Raw genomic sequence first — 20349 nt, 5'->3', positions numbered from 1 at the left:
ATATTCCCATAGCATCACCCTACAGAGATACTGAGCTGACCCTACCACGATCACACCTGTCAATCACTGTCTCCACAGTGGTCCCATGACAAGACCACATCACATTCACCCTCACACACGCACACAATTTTTTTTTTCTCTTTCTCACATACATGTAAAGACACCCATAGAGCAAAATATTTTCTGATATATATTTTAGTGTATTTCAAAGTATACCAACAATGTATTGCTAATATAGATTTTGAAATATATTTACATAAATATATTTTTCACAAGTTTTAGTTACTTATATTTTTTGCCCATGTATTTCAATCTAAATATATTTAAAATTGTCCAACATATATTTTATAAAATACATTTTGCATTACCCAATTTTTAGTTTTTTTAAAGATTGGGACTGCACTTTTTGTCCCTTAAAGTACATTTTGTTATATATTATACATATTATATAAAATGCATGTTTTGGGCAATATATAGAAAAAATATAACTTCTTTGGCCATATAGGCACCTAATGCTTTACTTTCATATATAAACATGCATGTTTACATAAGACATGCATGTGTGTGCGTTTATGACACATGCGTGTAGATTTTTTTCTTCATTTGTATGGTGGAGGGTACGTATTGAGCCCCTTTGTCAGTTTGTGGTAGGCACGACAATCTTCAAAGCGCCGTCATGTAAAGTCGTCTCACGAGCATGTGTAATCATGGATTGCATATTACATGTAGAGACGGCTCTTGGAGGTCAAGGTCAAAGGTCAGCCCTGTGTATGCTAAGCGTTTAAGCTTTTATAATACGTGTGCAGAGACAAGGCCAGAAGCCCCTTCATCACTCTTTATCTGAACGTGATCCTCCCTCTAGTAAGCTTAACCCAGGACCCATGTTTGTACAGTATTTCATGTGTGCAGCTTTTCATCTGTTAAATACACAATGGATTACACTCTGTTTAAAATCTTACATTGAGTCATGACATGATCTCATTCTGAAACAGAATTTTTGTATGGTTTACACTTCATGGTTGATATACTTTTCTGTAACAATGCCGTGAGAGACAATTGTAAACACTTACTCTGACTATTTAAGTTGTAAGGTATTTGCTGTTACTTTTAGTTGAATTTACTGTGTGTGTGTGTGGTCAATGTTATTGGGACCAAATGTCCCCACAAGGATATTACCAGACATTTTTTAGCTTGTGGTGACTTTTTTTTTTTGGTCCCCATGAGGAAACTAGCTTTTTGTTTTTGAAAATGTAAAAATGCAGAAAGTTTTCTGTAAAGTTTGTGTTTAGCGGTTTAGGGTTAGGGGTAGAATCTACAATTTGTACAGTATAAACATCATTATGTCAATGGAAAGTCCTGGACCCAACATGTGTGTTTCTCACTTGCAGCTGAGTTGGCCAGCTCCAAGAGACAGGATGGATATGTGTATGCTTGCTGGCAAAAACCCTCTTGTAAGTATCAGTCAGAATATATGTCTGCTAAATGAACATTTCAACATACAGACAGTCTTCTCTGAATCAAATGATTTTTTAAAGGAAGAAAATAATACTTTTATTATGCAAGGATACATTAAACTGATCCAATGTGACATTTAAACTCTCACAATGTTACAAAAGATTTATATATATATATATAAAATGCTGTTTTGAACTTTCTATTTACCAAAGAATTTATATATATATATATATATATATACACATACTGTATATTTATATATTAGTATTTAGATACTTGCTTACTTACACTTAGATATTTATACAGTGTATGAATGTTATTGTTATTTGTATCAGAAACAGGTGGCATAGATAATTTTAGACATTAATATTGATTGCTATGGTTCGTTTTATCATTCTAAACTAAACGTTTTGTGAAAAGTTTTGCTTTATTAAGAAAGATATCACAAGAATAATTTTTAAAGACCACTTAAGTAGACATGTTGCAATTTATTGCAATGACATTAATACATTTTTATGTGTGATTTAAATATCCAAATACTTTTTGAGGACACTGCACATGCTCATAATTTCTTTTTTTCTCTTTCTACCTCAGACTGAATGTGCTAATTTCATAAGAGTTTTGCACAGCTATAACCGAACCCATGTCTATGCCTGTGGCACTGGAGCCTTCCACCCCACCTGTGCTTTCTTAGAGGTCAAAGGTCACAAAGAGGCAAGAAATTAAATTATGATTGCTTCCACACAGAGTATATTGAGTTTGTTCAGATTTTCTTTTTGATTGACTAGTATTCTTGAAAGAGTTTTAAAGTTTTATTAAGTAATTTCTCCTGTATGGTAACTAATAATAATGTGTGTTTTGTGTACTATGATCACAGGACAGCTGGCTGCACCTCCACAGCAACACTGTGGAATCTGGCCGAATGAAATGTCCTTTTGATCCTCACCAGCCTTTTGCTTCAGTACTCACAGGTGAGACTGAATCAGATCTTCCTTCTCTTAAACACAAACCTGATGTAAAGAGCTTTTTACTCTTTACACGTGATCGGCTTTCACCCAAGAAAAATCTGGTTCGTCTGTTCTGTCTGTCAGACGTTTTTTTCTTCAAGTTAAACCGACCCTTATGTTTCCAGTGGAGTACTGTGGAGAAATGTCACACCCTGTCAAAAGTACCAGCTGTAAACTTTCTAAAATGTCCATTTTTTTCTTGTGTTCCATTTTTATGGGTTGTATTGAAGCCTGAATTGTTCCAGCTGAGCAAAGTTTGATTAATTACAGCCATTCACCATTACAGAACCTTCCTTCCTGAGAAGGCCTGCATTAGGAAAGTTTTAAATGAATAGTTTACTCAAAAGTGAAAATTATGAGTACAAAACCAAATTGTGACATGCTCCAAAAAGGCCCAAAAAATCATAAAAGTCATCCAGAAATAGAACATTTAAGAAGAAAATATTTATCTCTACTGTAGTAATCGAATCTAAAGTAATGAATGCAAATGAGAATTTTCACTTTTGGGTGAAGTCTTTCAACAGTGTGGTTGAGTGTGTTCGTTTATTTACACTGACAGGCATAATCAACCGGGAACAACTCTGGGAGAACACAGAGCACATTCTGTGCTCCAAACCACATGCATAGAAAGAAGTAGGGTGGAGGCCCAAACACCAAATGATAATGATGATGAGAGAAATCACCGAGTTATTCTAAAAACATAATCCATAAACCCTTCTTGGTTGTCATGGATACTGCAGAGATGGTAACTTGTGTTTAGAACTTTAGATCACAGGGCTTGCATATCACGTGTGTGAGGAAAAGAGAACATGATGCTGATGGCTGATGGTCAGCTGTTGTAACAGTGCCTGCAGCCTGACTGACTACAGCTCAATGTTTACGCTGAGATGCTTCCTTTCTTTGTTTTCAGATCGGTATCTATACGCTGGCACAGCGTCTGATTTCCTGGGCAAGGACAGCACGTTTAGCCGCTCTCTTGGCCCGCCCCCTGACCAGCAGTACATTCGCACAGACATCTCTGAGGACTACTGGATCAACGGTCAGCTTTCCCCACCAGTCCAGCTTACACTCAGTGAATAACATACAGGCACATCTTACAGAATTTTTTAGGTTGACTTTTTTATGATGCAGAATACTAAATAGGCGTTGATCTGTAAATGTGGGCTTTCAGAAGAAGTCTCACCAAGGCTGAATTTATTTGATCAAAAATACAGTAAAACTTTAATATTGTGAAATATTATAAGAGTTTAAAATAACGGTTTTCTACTTGGTTATATGTGGATATGTAATGTATTCCTGTGATGGTGAAGCTGGATGTAGTCTTCAGTGTCACATGATCCTTCACAAATGAATCTAACATGCTGATTTGCTGCTCAAGTCATATTTTTTAATATTATCAATGAAAACAGTTGCTCTTTAATCATTTTGTGGATCATTTTCTCAGGATTTTTTAAATAAAAGAAAGCTCAAAAGAACAGAATTTATTTGAAAAATAAATATTTTGTAATATTATACATTTCTTTACTGTCACTTTTGATCAAAACCTTTGATTGGTGTATATAAAAAAACATACTTTTGGCCAAACACACAAGCCCAGTATATCTTGCTGCTTGGAGAGTCTTAACGCTCCAATCCTTTAGACTTACTCTAAGTTAGTCTGAGTTACCAGCTGCTGGCACTTTCCCCTTCTCTCCTCTCTGAGTCTTAGTCATATGCAGAGAGTCCAATATAATACAGTCTTTGTCTAGTCATTGAGTTAATGACTGTCTCTCTTTCACCTTTGATTTTCCTTCTGAATGTTAGAGCTCTTCTTGTGGCTGATGCAATTTAATGGAGTTTAAACCCACACAGTCTATTTTCCAACCCTAAACACTCATTATCGGTCTGCTGTGAGTCCAAAAGGAAATGCCTACACTAAACAGTAGGATACAGTTTTGTCTTTATACTCTCTCTCACACACAAACAGTGGATAAAAAACAGGGTCTTTGCTGTTTTAATAGGCTTCCACACTTTCTTAGAAGTGTTATAAAGGGATTGTTGGATTAGTATCACATATATCAAGCTGACCAGCTTTTCTCTCTCTTGTCCACAGAGGGCAAGTTTATTTCCGCCCATCCCATCGCGGACACCTACAACCCTGACGATGACAAGATTTACTTCTTTTTCCGTGAGGCATCCCGTGATGGGAGCATTGCAGACAAGAGTGTGCTGTCTCGCGTCGCCCGGATCTGCCGGGTAAGTTCTGTCCTCACGCTGCCTGATCAGATACAAACTCACCTCATCTCTCTGATCCTTCCACAGCACATGAGATGAAATGTGCTTCCCCTGGGAGGGGAGGCTTCCTGGTACGTCCCCCTTGATGTGATCTGCTGAAAGCGGACCAAACCACTGTTGTCAGACGGGGGAAATCATAGCAGAGGTCTGGTCATGTAATTGCTGCCGAAGTCGTTGCTCATGATGACAGTGGAAGTCCCTGGTGTAGGGAAATAAGTGTGCTAAGTGACTCCATTGTGTTCCACCCATCCCTCCCTTAACACCAGTTCACTACGAAGGCTGGGGGCATTTCGCTAATACCATCCATAAAGAAGTCAAAGTTAGATTTGATGTCAACTGAAATAGACGATGGGGAACGATCGCTCAAACATCACACTGACCACAAATTCGTCTTTTTTACTCCCTTGAAAGGGCACTGTGGGAAGTGAACTCCATTGTCAAGTCCAAGGTCATTTCTAAAGAAAGTGAGCAATTGAATCCCTTCCACAAGGTCGTCATCAAAGAATACAGAATATGGAAGTAATTTTGCAGTTTGTGATCCTGGGTGTCAAATCCTGAACAAAGTTTAATTTCATTTCATTGTTTTGAGCTTAATTACTCTCATGTACCCATGCAAGGTAAAGAAAAACTTGGTAAAAACACGTATATACGCTATACGCTATAATTTCTCTTATTCTGTTTTTTATTTAGTTTATGAAGAAAAGAATGTATAGTCAGTTGATCATAATCAAAATATATTACTGTAAAATAGACTGAAAATAGAATAACTAACTGACTGTACATCATACTGTTTACAGCTGCTTACCAAAATAAATGGAAATATTATTTTGAGTTAAAATTATTGAATTATATGAGAGAAGATCATATATATGAGAGACCACAGAGAGTGATACAATAGGCATGAAACCAGAACTGATACATGGACGCTATTGTTCAAAAGATTGGGATAAGTATTTTTTTTTTTTTTTTGCTTTTGTTTTTGTTTGTTTTTCAATCTGCTGAAAGTTCAAGTTTCAGAATGGATGTCATGCTACAGTACCTAGACCAAAAAACAATGAAATATTGCTTTTGGTCTGGGTACTTTATATATATACCCAGACATTTAATATATATATATACAAACAATGAGCAACAAGATACATTTATATATATATATATATATATTTAAATGTAATTAAAATATAACAAAAATTAATTGTAGTAATATTTTACAGTATTACTTTTTTTTAGGTTATTTTGGTCAAATAAATGCAGCCTTGATGAAAATTCTCCAATTCTTCTTTTTCTGAGTATATGTTGAAAACTGTTTTAATAGTGCTTAGTGCTTCAATTGACCAATAAAAATCAAATATTGTAGAGAGCTGTGTAGTGATTTTAAGCAATTGTCCGTGCAAGTCAGCTGTCAACCTGCAAGTATAAAAAGTCAATGATTTAAAGCAGTTTCCTTAATGCTGTAGACTCATCCTCCCGGGCTGTATGCTATAAAAATTCCAAGTTCTATTGCAAAATTCTTGTTTCGAAGCGGGCGGGTTTTTATAGCTTAAGGAGTGAGCTGTAAAGCTATCCGAGGCCAGATTCCTTACTGGATAACTGGCCTAACACTAGAGAGGGCATCTTTGAAGATTAAAGAATTTGGAAAACGCCACTCCTAAACCTCTTTTAGGTCTTCGCCCCCCCTTTTTCTCAAGTGTGTGTGTTATTCAACAGGGATAATGGCAGAGGATGAATATGTTTGCTGCTTTAAGTGGGTGTAGGTGAAATCATTGGAGTCCTTTGATTAAACCCTTCTGGCTATAATGAGGAGATTAATTTAAGTGTTCTCAGTCAGCATGTCTTCTCGTTCTAAGACCTCTCAGTGCTCTATTGTGCATCTAAAGACGTAAACCTGCTCTTGGAGTGTTCATGGAGAGGGTCGTTATATTCCCATTATAAACTCGCCTCACTCGCTCTTCTCGATTTCTTGAACTCTTTTTCTTTGTCTGTCTCTTTTGTGTGTGTGTTTGTGTGCCTCTTAAGTCTGTGTGTACCTGAGGGGTTTGTGGTGATTGTTGTGTGGTAATTAAATAAGCTGCTCTAATCAGAAGCAAATGCTGGTTTTACATTTTTATTGTAAAGCCTATACTGTAACTAAACTAAAGATTTAAATTATAAACATGTGCTTTCATAACAACAACATTTAACGACCCTATATGCATGTGTTTGCTTGCAGAATGATGTTGGGGGTTTGAGAAGTCTTACCAACAAGTGGACAACATTCCTCAAAGCAAGACTTGTGTGCTCCATTCCTGGACCAGATGGAGTGGACACACACTTTGATGAGCTCCGTGAGTGATGTGTTTTCTGTTCCTACTCCCTCTCACAAACACATATTTCAGTTGTATCATACTTCTTGGCATTTAAAAAGATGTTCATCGTGTATTTGTATGTGTGTTACAGAGGACATCTTTCTCCTCCCTAGCAGAGATGAGAGAAATCCAATGGTGTACGGAGTGTTCACCACCACCAGGTGAGAACCAGCTCCTACTGTACAGTGAGAGTATTAATATTTCATTGCTTTTGGTCTGGGTACTGTAGCTTGAAATCCATTTTGGAACTCGTTGATGTGCTATAAAATGAGCTAAAATATATTTTATAGATTAACAAGGCAATTAAAAGAATGGTAATTTGTATAAAGTTGCCCATTTAAAATGTGAAATTCTTTTTTACTGTGGCATTCAGCTTCTTTAGTTTTTGTAACTTGTTTTTTTGGGGGTCAGTTCTATCTTTAAAGGATCCGCGGTGTGTGTCTATAAAATGGAAGATATCCGTGCAGTGTTTAATGGACCGTATGCTCATAAAGAGGGACCAGACCATCGCTGGGTGGAATATGAAGGCAGAATACCCTACCCACGACCGGGCACTGTTAGTAACACTCTTACAATTGTATTCTCTCTCTCTCTCTCTCTCTCTCTCTCTCTCTCTCTCTCTCTCTCTCTCTCTCTCTCTCTCTCTCTCTCTCTCTCTCTCTCTCTCTCTCTCTCTCTCTCTCTCTCTCTCTCTCTCTTTAACCCCCTTTCAGTCATTGACACTTTTTACACAGGAGTTTTATACATTACCGCTAGAGGGAGACATAACACAATATATACCTTTTACCTTACATTTCAAAACACTGTTGCACAAACACAACATTCATGATTATACTAAAGGCAGTTTCATCACTTCATATGAGTGCATATTTGTTATTACTTCCAGCAATTTATGCTGTTATATATACTAAATGTATAACTATAAATTTTATTTTCTTTGTAGTGCCCCAGTCGGACATATGATCCTCATATAAAAACGACTAAAGACTTTCCAGATGAAGTCATCAGTTTTATACGATTGCACCCGCTCATGTACCGCTCCGTGCACCCAATGACGGGCCGACCAATTTTCACTCGTATCAATACAGAGTTCCGGCTCACTCGGATTGTAGTGGACCGTGTGGCAGCTGAGGATGGACAGTATGCTGTTATGTTCTTGGGCACAGGTATGATATGTAACAACCAAATATGATGGCAGACATCCCAACCTGCAAAAAGTAATTTCAGGGAGGTATCCCGAATACCACCGCCTCCCATTCCGGGAGATTTTAACTAATTTGGGGCATCAGGAAGCCGCTATCAATATGCGGGAGACTCCCGTAACTTCCGGGAGACTTGGGATGTCTGTGATGGTTTATATTATTTTGGTATTTTAAAAGATTTTAATGACCACATTTTGCCAAACATAGGCTTGTTCTAAATACCTATAATCTTTAAATATGAAGAAAAGGTTTGAAATGCACTAAACACTTGACCCTCCATAAGCTGCAAAAGTTGAAAATAAATAAATAAATAAAAGTAGCTTTTATTTCGATCAACCAGCAGATGGCAGTAGAGCTTATCTATTTAAGAGACAAATGTGTGCATGTTTGTCTGTACAGATATGGGATCAGTTTTGAAGGTTGTCAGCATCAGTCAAGAAAACTGGTCCACAGAGCAGATCATCTTAGAGGAGCTTCAGGTGTTCAAGGTAAAAGTCACAACCATTCAAATATGAAGCATTTATGGATGAATGATAATTAATAAACAAAACAAGTTCACCTGGTAATGTCTTTATTTTTTTCCTCTCAGAATCCCTCACCCATCCTCAACATGGAAATCTCCTCAAAGCAGGTAAGAACAGAAGTTTAAACTTGGTTCTAGTAAACTAAACCTTTAGCTTGGGAATGAATAATTGAAGAAAATAAATAACTCATAAATTAAATAAATAAACTTTTTCATAAAGAAATGACTGACAGGATTCATTAGTAAGGTGTTTTAATCTCAGAGGTTCCACAGGACTATTTGTCATATTTTAGCTACCGGAAGTCTCAGTCTCAAAATAGATTTGTTAGGACCTCCATTGTTTTGTTCTGGGTTATCAAAGTCTTGCGGATAAGTCTGTTTCTTCTGTTCTTGTGCCGTTCCTTTCATTTTTCCTTTATACTCCCATTTGTCTAATTATATCCTATTATTTTTTGGAGCTCATGGTTAGGTTAAGAGTTCGCCCAAAAGCTTTTATCCTTTCTCTGCACAAAGATAGAACCGTATGGCTACATCAGTGGGACACTTGGCCAATTGTTTTTGTAACTGTTTATTTTTATGGCCTTTTTTTATTTTAATAGCAGAGGATAATAGAGTACCGATAATATTAAATGGTTTCAAAAAAGATCCTGAACAGCATTTGCATTTACAAGGGTGTTATATGGGAAGGTCTACTCTGACTGCCTGTTTATTTTCAGACTTGTGCAAGAAAAGCAAGAGCACCACAACTTTTATTGTGCTTATTGTTGTTGTGTTTAGGGTTAGTTTCGTCACATGTACACGTGCTTCTTTTTTAGAGTTTGTTGGACCAAAATAGACACTGCAAACGAATGACATTTACTGATAACTCTATTAGAGAGATTGCTCCAGTAAGCACTTTTTTTGTCATTGCACCTGGTTTATTACTTTGTATGTGTGTGTACAGCAGCAGCTGTTTGTTGGAGGAAGCGACGGGTTAGTGCAGGTGTCCCTGCACAGGTGCCATATTTATGGGCAGGGCTGTGCAGAATGCTGCCTGGCTAGAGACCCCTACTGCGCTTGGGACGGCATCCAGTGCTCCAGATACATTCCAGCCTCTAAGAGGTAACACACAAACACACATGCACATGAGCCGATAAAGTCATTGTCCCAAAGAAGAGTCGATGCAAAGCCTTGATACTGATTCACGCAGTCAGCACTTCTGTTTAACGGTCTTCTTATCGGCACACACAACAATGCAACGCCACATGTATCCTATGATATCCCTGAGATGTGCACCGTGCGCAGTTTGGTGCTCTGGTGTTTGGGATAGCAGAAAATTAAAAGAGAGAGAGGGCTTTGTGGTGCCCTCTTTCTGACCTACTTCTCCTGGGTGAGTTGTTTCCTGGAGTTCAGCACAGAGAAGAAAATGATAAATATTTGATTTTTCCTGTGCCATAGGGTGTAGTGGGACTGGACTGGACAGGCAAATTGATTAAAGTTGCTTTGTTGTTGAGATGATGTATGTGAGCTGCCATAGAAGTTTTCTTGCCCTTTCTCTCCCCGGCTCTCCGGTCCGCCACTGCCGCAAGGAGGCCAGGTCAGTCCTGCAGAGCGAGAGAGCGAGAGAGCGAGAGAGAGAGCGAGAGAGAGAGAGAGAGAGAGAGAGAGAGAGAGAGAGAGAGAGAGAGAGAGAGAGAGAGAGAGAGAGAGAGAAAGAGAGAGAAAGAAGGAGACACACAGAGAGAGGAATTTTAGTCTGTTTTGGAGATTGTTTGGCTGTCAGATGTCTCTGTTTGAAAAACACTTTGTGGCTTCATTAAGATTCATATCTGTCATCGAAGTTTGTTGTATTACGGAGAGAGTTGAGGGTGTTTTCATAAAAATGGTGGCAGTACTGATTTTGTGTTTGAAATTAAATAAAATACATGACAGTTGTCTATTTTCTTGCTCTGAAGATTAAATTTAAGATTAAACAAAAATTAGCCAGTTATGCTTGCATGGGTATTGAGGTAACTGATCTCAAACCCTTAATTTATGATCAATTAATTCTAGTGCTGTCAAACGATTAAAATATTTAATCGCGATTAATCGCATTATTGTCATAGTTAACTCGCGATTAATCACAATTAATCTCACATTTTTATCTATTCTAAATGTCTCTTGATTTCTTTTTGTCACATTATTTTTTCTCATTTTAATCCTCTTATCTACATGGAAAAGTGGATCGGCTTGCTTTGTGGAAATGTTTTTTATTGAAAACAACATTGACAATACTGTGCTCAATTTCACACTAACATTCTCACTTGGAGCAAATAATCTCTCACACAATGTAACACTGTCCATCAATAAAAGGGTGAAAGAAATACTGACGAGGTCCCGTATATTGACGAGGGGGCGGAAAATTTGCATCAGCTGTGTGTGTGTGTGTGTGTGCTTGGCCATCATCAAGTGGTATTTCAGACTGGACGTGCTGCGATGATGATAGCTCAGTTCACAACAACAAAACACACAGATCACTTTGGTCTTGTCAATGGAACCATTTGGCAACTTTTTACAAGTAAACTTTCAATTCAGAATCTTATTGGCATCCATTTCGGCGTCTCGCGCTCGTCATCCAATCAAAACGTTACGTTAACCAGCTTTTTGGTCGGCTCGCAAGCCCAAACGAGTGTGTGCGGCGTGCCTGTTGTTTTGTTTCCGGTCTAGCTAGATCCGCTTGCGCTTTGGTCGACGAAGCAGCAAAACGTCCTCGCAACCCATTGAAATGAATGGGTTTCATAGCGCAGCGCCGCGCATGCTGCGTCCTGTTGCAAAAGCATGTGAAAAAAACTACAAAGTTTGCTAGGCCAAAAAGACCGTTAATCGCGCGATAAAAAAATTAACGCCGTTAAAATGGGTTTGCGTTAACGCCGTTAATAACGCGTTTAACTGACAGCTCTAATTAATTCATTAAATTTATTAATTAATTCCAGTGGTTCTCAAACTTTTTGACTACATGATATCCACAACAACTTGTAAAGGTCCCATGACGCTTTAAATTCAGGATTTACTAGATAAAGATTTTTAAAAAATATATAATTCACACAATTTATAATGGATAAAATATTTTTAGCTTGGCATTACATGAAAAATGTAAACACTTCAAAAGAGTAATAAGATTTATACATTTACATGACTTTTCCAGGTCTAGTATGTAAGCTCTGTTGATTGTCACTTTTAACTTTTTTCAGATAAAGTAATACCACAGATGTTACCTTGGTTATATTATTTACAACAGAGTTTCTCAACTGGTGGGTCGTTGACCCAAAAGTGTGTCACAGAGTGTGTAGTCTAAGAAACATTCTATATTTTTATCTGATGCAAGACCTTTATTTTGAAAAATGCGCATGAAATCTGATGACACTTCTATTAGATGCAGTTTAAGTAAAGAGTGCATGAGAAATATGCATTGTCCTGATTCAGTATCTGCTTGCAGATGAGATGTTGTCAGGCTAAATGTTAGTGTCATTATTCTAACGTTATTTTCTGAACTTGTTACAAGATAAAAACTTATCGGGTTAAGACTGTAACCCTTGTTCCCTGCCAAGGGAACGAAACACTGCGTTGAAGATGGCACTTTGGGGAACGTATTCAGCGTGATAGTGTCTGAAGCATGTGTGGAACTAGTGCAATCTCGATTGGTGTTGCGTCATGACGTCACGTGACAATGTACAAGGAAGCTACAAAGGGACACCAGAACACAACAGTGTTAGCTTCTAATAGGTCAGAGCAAGTCATTCTCAGGCACTCAGGAGGTGTGGCAAAGCGACGCAGCGTCTCATTCCCTTCTCAGGGAACAAGAGTTACAGTTGTAACCAGAGACGTTCCCTTTCAAGGGAACTCGTGCTGCGTTGAAGACGACACTTTGGGGAACAAAATACCCACAGCGCCACACTGACTAGTGCCTGTCTTGGTGTGAAGCTTGTCAGGCACAGCTCAGGACGAGAGGACTTGAGAACCTGGCATGGAAGGCAGATTCAAGCTACAGTATCTGATGATGGTGTGCGGGGAGGCCCAGCCAGCAGCATCACAGACCTCTTGAAGGGAAACCCCTGATAGCAGGGCTTTGGAGGAAGCCACTCCTCTAGTCGAGTGGGCTCTTATCAGGAGAGCCAAGGGCAGACAGTGCGCCTCGTATGCTGAAGAAATAGCCTCCACAACCCAGCTGGTAATCGTCTGCTTAGAGGCAGGGGAACCCTTCTTAAGTGACCCAAAGCACACTAACAGCTGGTCCGACTTCCTCCAACCTGAGGACCTACGTACGTAGGCCTCCTAGGCCCGGACAGGGCATAGTAGGTGTAGACTTTCCTGATCAGCCTACACATGTGCTGGAGGATAAAAGGCCGCAGGATAACTGACTGTGCCACATTAGATGGCACATTGGGCACGTAACCCCGCCTAGGGTAGAGAATAGCCTTTACCCTCCCAGGAGCGAACTCGAGGCAAGAGGGAGAAACAAATAAAGCCTGCAAGTCCCCCACTTTTTTGAGGGACGTAATGGTTAGCAGGAAGGCCACTTTGAAAGAGACAAACTTCACCGACACCTAGTTAATGGGTTCGAAGGGTGCCAGGGATAACCCTTCAAGAACCACTGCCAGGTCCCACACAGGAACCCTGGCTTGGACGACAGGCCTCATCCGCAGAGCACCATGAAGGAAACGAACGATTAGTTGGTGTTTCCCCAGAGGGCCACCACTTAAAGACATGTGGGAGGTAGCTATGGCCGCCACATAGACCTTAAGTGTGGAAGGGGAAAGACCATCAGAGAAACGACTTTGGAGGAACTCCAGATCTGAAGCCACTGGGCATTTTTACTGGGTCCAACTGGCGTTCTCTCCACCATAAAGTAAACACATTCCACTTTAACCCTCTGGGGTCTAAGGTGTTTTTGGGGTCCTTGAGATGTTTTGACATGCCCTGACATTTGTGCTTTTTTCAGTTGCTTATAAACATACCGTAAAACTTCAAATAGTAGCCCGGGCTTTTATTTTCCCAAATCGTCGAACTGCACCGGCTTGTATTTGAGACAGGCGTCTATATGAGACAGGCCTTTATAATTTAGTGTTTAGATGTTGTTCATTGAGTGTATAGGCCTGTCTCTAATCTCTAAAAATCTCCAAATGCTCCACGTGAAACTGCGGTCTTCCGACCTTTTACTATCGCGTCAATTGATTTTGATTAATATGCGCGAGGGAGAGAGAGCAAGACAGCGCTCGTGTTGTTTGAAGACGTGAGAGTGCGCGCGCGCGGCCGGGGCGCTCTCTCTCTCTCTGCTCGTTACGCGCCCTGTCAGGCGCAGCAGTCATTCTACATCACTCACCGATCAAAAAAGGCTTTGGAGGGACGAAAATTTGCTTTGGCCACCGCCAAAAAGCGGACGATCTGACGGTTTTAGAGTAAGGGTGCTCCGATTGATCGGTCGCCGATCATAATCGGCCGATAATTGCTTTGGGATGTGTGATCGGCGGTCTCTATAAAGGCCGATCCAGAAAAGCCGATCAGATGACGCAAAACTCGCGAGACAATTTTTTTTACGCCCTGGTAAAAATGGCTTCACCGGTCTGGCAATTCTACAACAGGGCTCTCAAGTGTCAAGCATTGAGTGTGACAGTCTCTCATTTCGGTCTTTTGTCACGCTCTCCCGCCACACATTGTATTTCTCACGCTGAAAAACTATTTGTAATATATTTAATATGCCGCAGCGGCCAAAACTCTGGCCGCGCCGCTCTCACTGTGGAACCGGCATGAATCAAGCGCGTTTCCTCTGGTGTTGTTCGTCGAGCTACACAATAGCCAATCAGAAAATAGCACTATTGTATCTGGGTAAGATTTAACGCAACAACCAATGACAAAAATGTAGCGCGTGTGAAGCCTGCGCGAGGCACAGAGCACTGTATCCATGCAACTGATCGCCGCGGCAACGAGCGCGCAGCTTGAGTTTAAAAACACATTTTAGCGCTAGATTTCTTATTTAATAGCGAACTAAATGAATGATCTGCTAGTTAACTGAAGATGTTTTATTTATTTATATTAGGTACATGGTGGGACAGACTTCACTGGATCTAAAAAAAAAAATCAATCTAACCATAGATGTGACCAGTAGTGGTGGCTTTCTTAATCTGTTTAAAATAATTTTGCAAGGGTTCTTCACACACACACACACACACACACACACACACACACACACACACACACACACACACACACACACACACACACACACACACACACACAACAAAAGGTTTCTCTACCTCTCTCTTCCTCTCTAAATGCCCACAAAATCTGACTAAGCATCCCAGAAAAAAGCAAAGTTATAGATACAGATATGGAAGTTGTTAGTTTTTTTTTTTTTTTTTTTTTTGTTGCTGTGCACTTTAGCCTACTACCTGTGGTCCTTTAAGTGTATTAGAAAAACTGATGGCTGACTGACTCAAAACATTATTTTGGCTATAGCCTTTTTTGTTGCTGTTTTTAGTTTAAAGTAGTCTAAAGCTAAATTTAAAGACTCAGATGTTCTGTCTTTTATTAATTTTATTTTATATTCTACAGGAAAGTTGTATGTCAAGCCCTAAGCTGCTCCCAATAGCCAGCTATGTTAATACATGTTGCTTGCAAATAAATACACAGGTGTCAATTCATTATGCATCGTCTTCTCTTAAATGTAATACTTAATGTACATTGTTGTTAAATATAGTTTAATAAGTAATGCTACATGATAAAAAGAAGTCTTCAAATAGACCCTGTAATCGGTGATCGGTATCGGTATCGGGTGATACAGCTTCCAGTAATCGGCGATCGGTGATCGGCCCCAAAAATCCTGATCGGAGCACCCCTATTTTAGAGGATTAAATACAACCCGAAACTAAAAAACAGACCCGGCCTCTATTTGAGACCGGCCTTTATTTACCCAAACCTGCAGCCACACCAGGCGTGTAAAAGAGACAGGCGTCTATTTGGGACTCGGCTATTATTTGAAGTTTTACGGTATTAATGGCACAGGTGAAATTACACTCTTATTAGCACAAACAGGGCTACCATAATATGTGAGCAACATGTATGTACATGTTTGTATTTTTGAGAGAATATTGTTTATGCATGATTATTGAAAAAACTAAAAATGAAATAAGGCCACAAAACACATACTAAATATGTGTCCACAAGACTTTTGACTAATGGACGTTGTCGCCTAGAGTTTTTGCTTCAAAATGATCTGAAAATCATCCTGCCTAATCATTCACATAAAACAATAGATTGTTTTGAATTGTGAAAAAAAAAATAGTTTGGAAAGGCAATATGCGAATGGGCGTGAACGGCACAACCCCTCATGAATAAGTAGGTGGTTCTCACCTGAGAAGACAAAGACCCGCATAATGAGCCTTTCATTCAGGTGTCACACGAGAAAGAATGGAAGGACAATATATATATACACACACACACACACACACACACACACACACACACACACACACACACACACACACACACACACACACACACACACAAACACACACACACACACACACACACACACATACAGGTCCTTCTCAAAAAATTAGCATATTGTGATAAAGTTCATTATTTTCCATAATGTAATGATAAAAATTAAACTTTCATATATTTTAGATTCATTGCACACCAACTGAAATATTTCAGGTCTTTTATTGTTTTAATACTGATGATTTTGGCATACAGCTCATGAAAACCCCAAATTCCTGTCTCAAAAAATTAGCATATCATGAAAAGGGTCTCTAAACGAGCTATTAACCTAATCATCTGAATCAACTAATTAACTCTAAACACCTGCAAAAGATTCCTGAGGCTTTTAAAAACTCCCAGCCTGTTTAATTACTCAAAACCGCAATCATGGGTAAGACTGCCGACCTGACTGCTGTCCAGAAGGCCATCATTGACACCCTCAAGCAAGAGGGTAAGACAGAAAGAAATTTCTGAACAAATAGGCTGTTCCCAGAGTGCTGTATCAAGGCACCTCAGTGGGAAGTCTGTGGGAAGGAAAAAGTGTGGCAAAAAACGCTGCACAACGAGAAGAGGTGACCGGACCCTGAGGAAGATTGTGGAGAAGGACCGATTCCAGACCTTGGGGGACCTGCGGAATCAGTGGACTGAGTCTGGAGTAGAAACATCCAGAGCCACCGTGCACAGGCGTGTGCAGGAAATGGGCTACAGGTGCCGCATTCTCCAGGTCAAGCCACTTTTGAACCAGAAACAGCGGCAGAAGCGCCTGACCTGGGCTACAGAGAAGCAGCACTGGACTGTTGCTCAGTTTTGCATGTCATTCGGAAATCAAGGTGCCAGAGTCTGGAGGAAGACTGGGGAGAAGGAAATGCCAAAATGCCTGAAGTCCAGTGTCAAGTACCCACAGTCAGTGATGGTCTGGGGTGCCATGTCAGCTGCTGGTGTTGGTGCACTGTGTTTTATCAAGGGCAGGGTCAATGCAGCTAGCTATCAGGAGATTTTGGAGCACTTCATGCTTCCATCTGCTGAAAAGCTTTATGGAGATGAAGATTTCATTTTTCAGCACGACCTGGCACCTGCTCACAGTGCCAAAACCAATGGTAAATGGTTTACTGACCATGGTATTACTGTGCTCAATTGGCCTGCCAGCTCTCCTGGTGTTTAGAGTTAATTAGTTGATTCAGATGATTAGGTTAATAGCTCGTTTAGAGACCCTTTTCATGATATGCTAATTTTTTGAGACAGGAATTTTGGGTTTTCATGAGCTGTATGCCAAAATCATCAGTATTAAAACAATAAAAGACCTGAAATATTTCAGTTGGTATGCAATGAATCTAAAATATATGAAAGTTTAATTTTTATCATTACATTATGGAAAATAATGAACTTTATCACAATATGCTAATTTTTTTAGAAGGACCTGTATATATATATATATATATATATATATAATCAAAATATAAATGAAAGTCAAAAGCACATTTTTAGTCATACCTGGATACAAATCCTGTTCAAATAGGTTATATGGGCCATTCTATAGAATTGGTTCAAAGTTAGAGTTGGAAACATCTTGAAAAGAAAATTGTCGTTTTCCATAAATCTCTTATAAAGTATTTTTTTTTTAAGTGTGCTAATACATTTTATCAATCATATTTCAAAGTTAAGGATTCATTATTTTGAAATAGCCTAGCTTGCATTGGAACAAACACAATAACAGTTGATTCGTTTATTTTTGACAAAACATACTATATATTTTAACATATGAGCAGAAACTGTCTAACAAAAGCTTATTTGATGTCTTTTTTAGAGTAAAAACTTTATAATCTATCCAAAACTAGTCAACAAAATGTTGTCATTACAGACACTATTCTATATCGTGATTAGAACAAATCTCAGTAGGCTATAGCAATATAGTTTGGATGTGTTCATGTAAAAATAACGTTTACTAATGTAGGAGCGAGAGTGAATGAACGCACAGATGCGATGTACATCTGTAGTAAACAACATCGCGCGCGCGTCTGTGCCATTCATTCATTCACACACAGACACGCAATTCATATTTAAACAGTCTTTGTGCAGTTTACAGACACTATTCAATAACGCGATTAGAACAAAGCACTTAAGAATAAATAACTTACTACTTCAGCTGGATCCGCTCCTTGAAATTAAACTACCAGCACTTCTGAGGTAACTTTTCCAGGATTATTACGATAGTATTATTCCTCACAGCGCAGCAAGACGAGGTAAAGTACAAGATTATGATTAAACTGGATGTTTTATCCAGCTGATGTGGGCTTTTTTATGGCTTGCCTCAACATTTGCATTTGAATAGCGCGCGCTCTCAGTGGGCGTGGTCACATTAACACGTAATACGCTATAATTAGCTGAAAGGAAAAAGACTGACATCTCTCTCTTTTCATACAGATTACATAAACTGATAATTTTTGTTTTTTTATATAAATTACTTCATTTAAAAGAAGAGAATTTCAGCTTCATAAATTTCACCTGTGTGACAAGTATTTACTTAGTTACAGTTCATTTTCGGACGCGTTTCAGAATGAACTTCACTGACAGAGAGAAGGCAAAATTCGCATCATGTTTATTTTTCTTTATTTGACAAAAAGCAGAACACTTTGTTTTTATTGTGAGTATCCACAAAAAAAATAGACACATAACAGGATCTAATGATGTACAACACTTATATGTAAGATCAAAATCAACAGAGTAATTTGAGTCTCTTTTGCACTGATAAGGAAAAAAGTGAGCTTGTCGCGCCGGCGCGATAGCCGACCCCAGAGGGTTAAAGCGTAAAGTTTCCTCGTGGAGGGAGCTCAGAGTTTAAGATGGTCTCAACAACCTCTGGTTGCGATCGGGGGAAATGCGTACAGGCGACGCCTCGGCTACGCCTGCACCATGGCATCGAGTTCCGGAGGAGCTGGATGTGTGAGGGAAAACCAAAGTGGACAATGCGTATTCTCGTGAAAGGCGAACAAATATACTTCCGCTTGGCCGAACTTCCTCCAAATTAGCTCCACAGTGTCGGGGTGGATCCTCCATTCACCGGGTCTCAGCCCCTGCTTCGGCAGGATGTCTGCTCCCAAATTTTCGTCCCGGGAATACATTGCTCTGATTGAGCGCAACTTACCGTGAGACCACAGAATCAATATCTCAATATTCAATATCTCAGGGTATTGAATCATTCTCTGAGGAGATTCAGGTTAACCCTTTAGACACCAGAGGTTTTTTCCTAAAACGTTCGATTTTGACATCTTAATTTCAAAAGGCTATATCTTAAAAGTGATAAAAGACTTTCTGTAAATTGACGTCATGACGCAACATCAATCGAGATTAAACTAGTTCCACGGAGTAGAAGTCATCAGCAGCTCTGTGGCAGTTCCATTTGAATATTGATGAATGGACACAGAAAAATATTAGAAACTCAAGCTGTATTAGCTCTTTAAATGTTTTGGTTGTTCAAGGAGTCGGAAATGTAATAAAAATAAATCAGAATCTAAATAAAAGGCTTTTTTCACATGTGCTCACTGCTTACAGGAGGGCCAGAAGGCAGGACATCAAACATGGAGATCCATCAAGCCATTGTTGGGACACAGAGGATGGTAAGTTGGCATACGAGGGTGTGTGTGTGTGTGTGTGTGTGTGTGTGTGAGAGAGTGTGTGGTCCTGGGAAACCCTATGTTATGGGGACAAAATTTCCCCACAAAGATGGCAACATCAGGAATCCTTGACCTTGAGTGGAAATATTTTTGGTCCCCATGAGGAAAACAGCTTATAAATCATACTAAAGGCTCGTTCACACCAAGAACAATAACTATAAAGATAACTATATTAGCGTCCACAACAGCGTACGATATCTTTCTGTTTATTATTTTGGGTAGGTATAGGGTTAGGGAATAGAATATACAATATGCACTGTATAAAAAAAATCATAATGTCTATGGAAAGTCCCCATAAAACATAAAACATGGAAACCCAACGTGTGTGTGTGTGTGTGCATATAGAGCATAAAAGCACTAAAAGCTATGTTTTGTTTT

At 39.2% G+C, this 20349-nt stretch overlaps 1 protein-coding gene across 1 annotated transcript in view; it reads left to right on the top strand.

Moving 5' to 3' along the window:
- The window catches only part of sema3d (sema domain, immunoglobulin domain (Ig), short basic domain, secreted, (semaphorin) 3D), a 65147-nt gene that overhangs the window by 20075 nt on the left and 24723 nt on the right, over positions 1–20349 (top strand). The window contains exons 4-16 of the mRNA XM_056251164.1: positions 1389–1451; positions 2050–2169; positions 2333–2426; positions 3373–3501; positions 4555–4697; positions 6946–7060; positions 7173–7242; positions 7493–7637; positions 8025–8247; positions 8683–8771; positions 8873–8914; positions 9750–9907; positions 19850–19914. Coding sequence (XP_056107139.1) covers positions 1389–1451; positions 2050–2169; positions 2333–2426; positions 3373–3501; positions 4555–4697; positions 6946–7060; positions 7173–7242; positions 7493–7637; positions 8025–8247; positions 8683–8771; positions 8873–8914; positions 9750–9907; positions 19850–19914 — 1456 coding nt within the window. The remainder of the gene's footprint in view (positions 1–1388; positions 1452–2049; positions 2170–2332; positions 2427–3372; positions 3502–4554; positions 4698–6945; positions 7061–7172; positions 7243–7492; positions 7638–8024; positions 8248–8682; positions 8772–8872; positions 8915–9749; positions 9908–19849; positions 19915–20349) is intronic.

Source organism: Rhinichthys klamathensis, unplaced genomic scaffold, assembly GCF_029890125.1.
Source record: "Rhinichthys klamathensis goyatoka isolate OS25496 unplaced genomic scaffold, OSU_Roscu_1.1 h1tg000078l_1, whole genome shotgun sequence".
Lineage (NCBI taxonomy): Eukaryota > Metazoa > Chordata > Actinopteri > Cypriniformes > Leuciscidae > Rhinichthys > Rhinichthys klamathensis.
The sequence above is the reverse complement of the archived record's forward strand: the minus strand, read 5'-3'. Positions and strand labels throughout refer to the sequence as shown.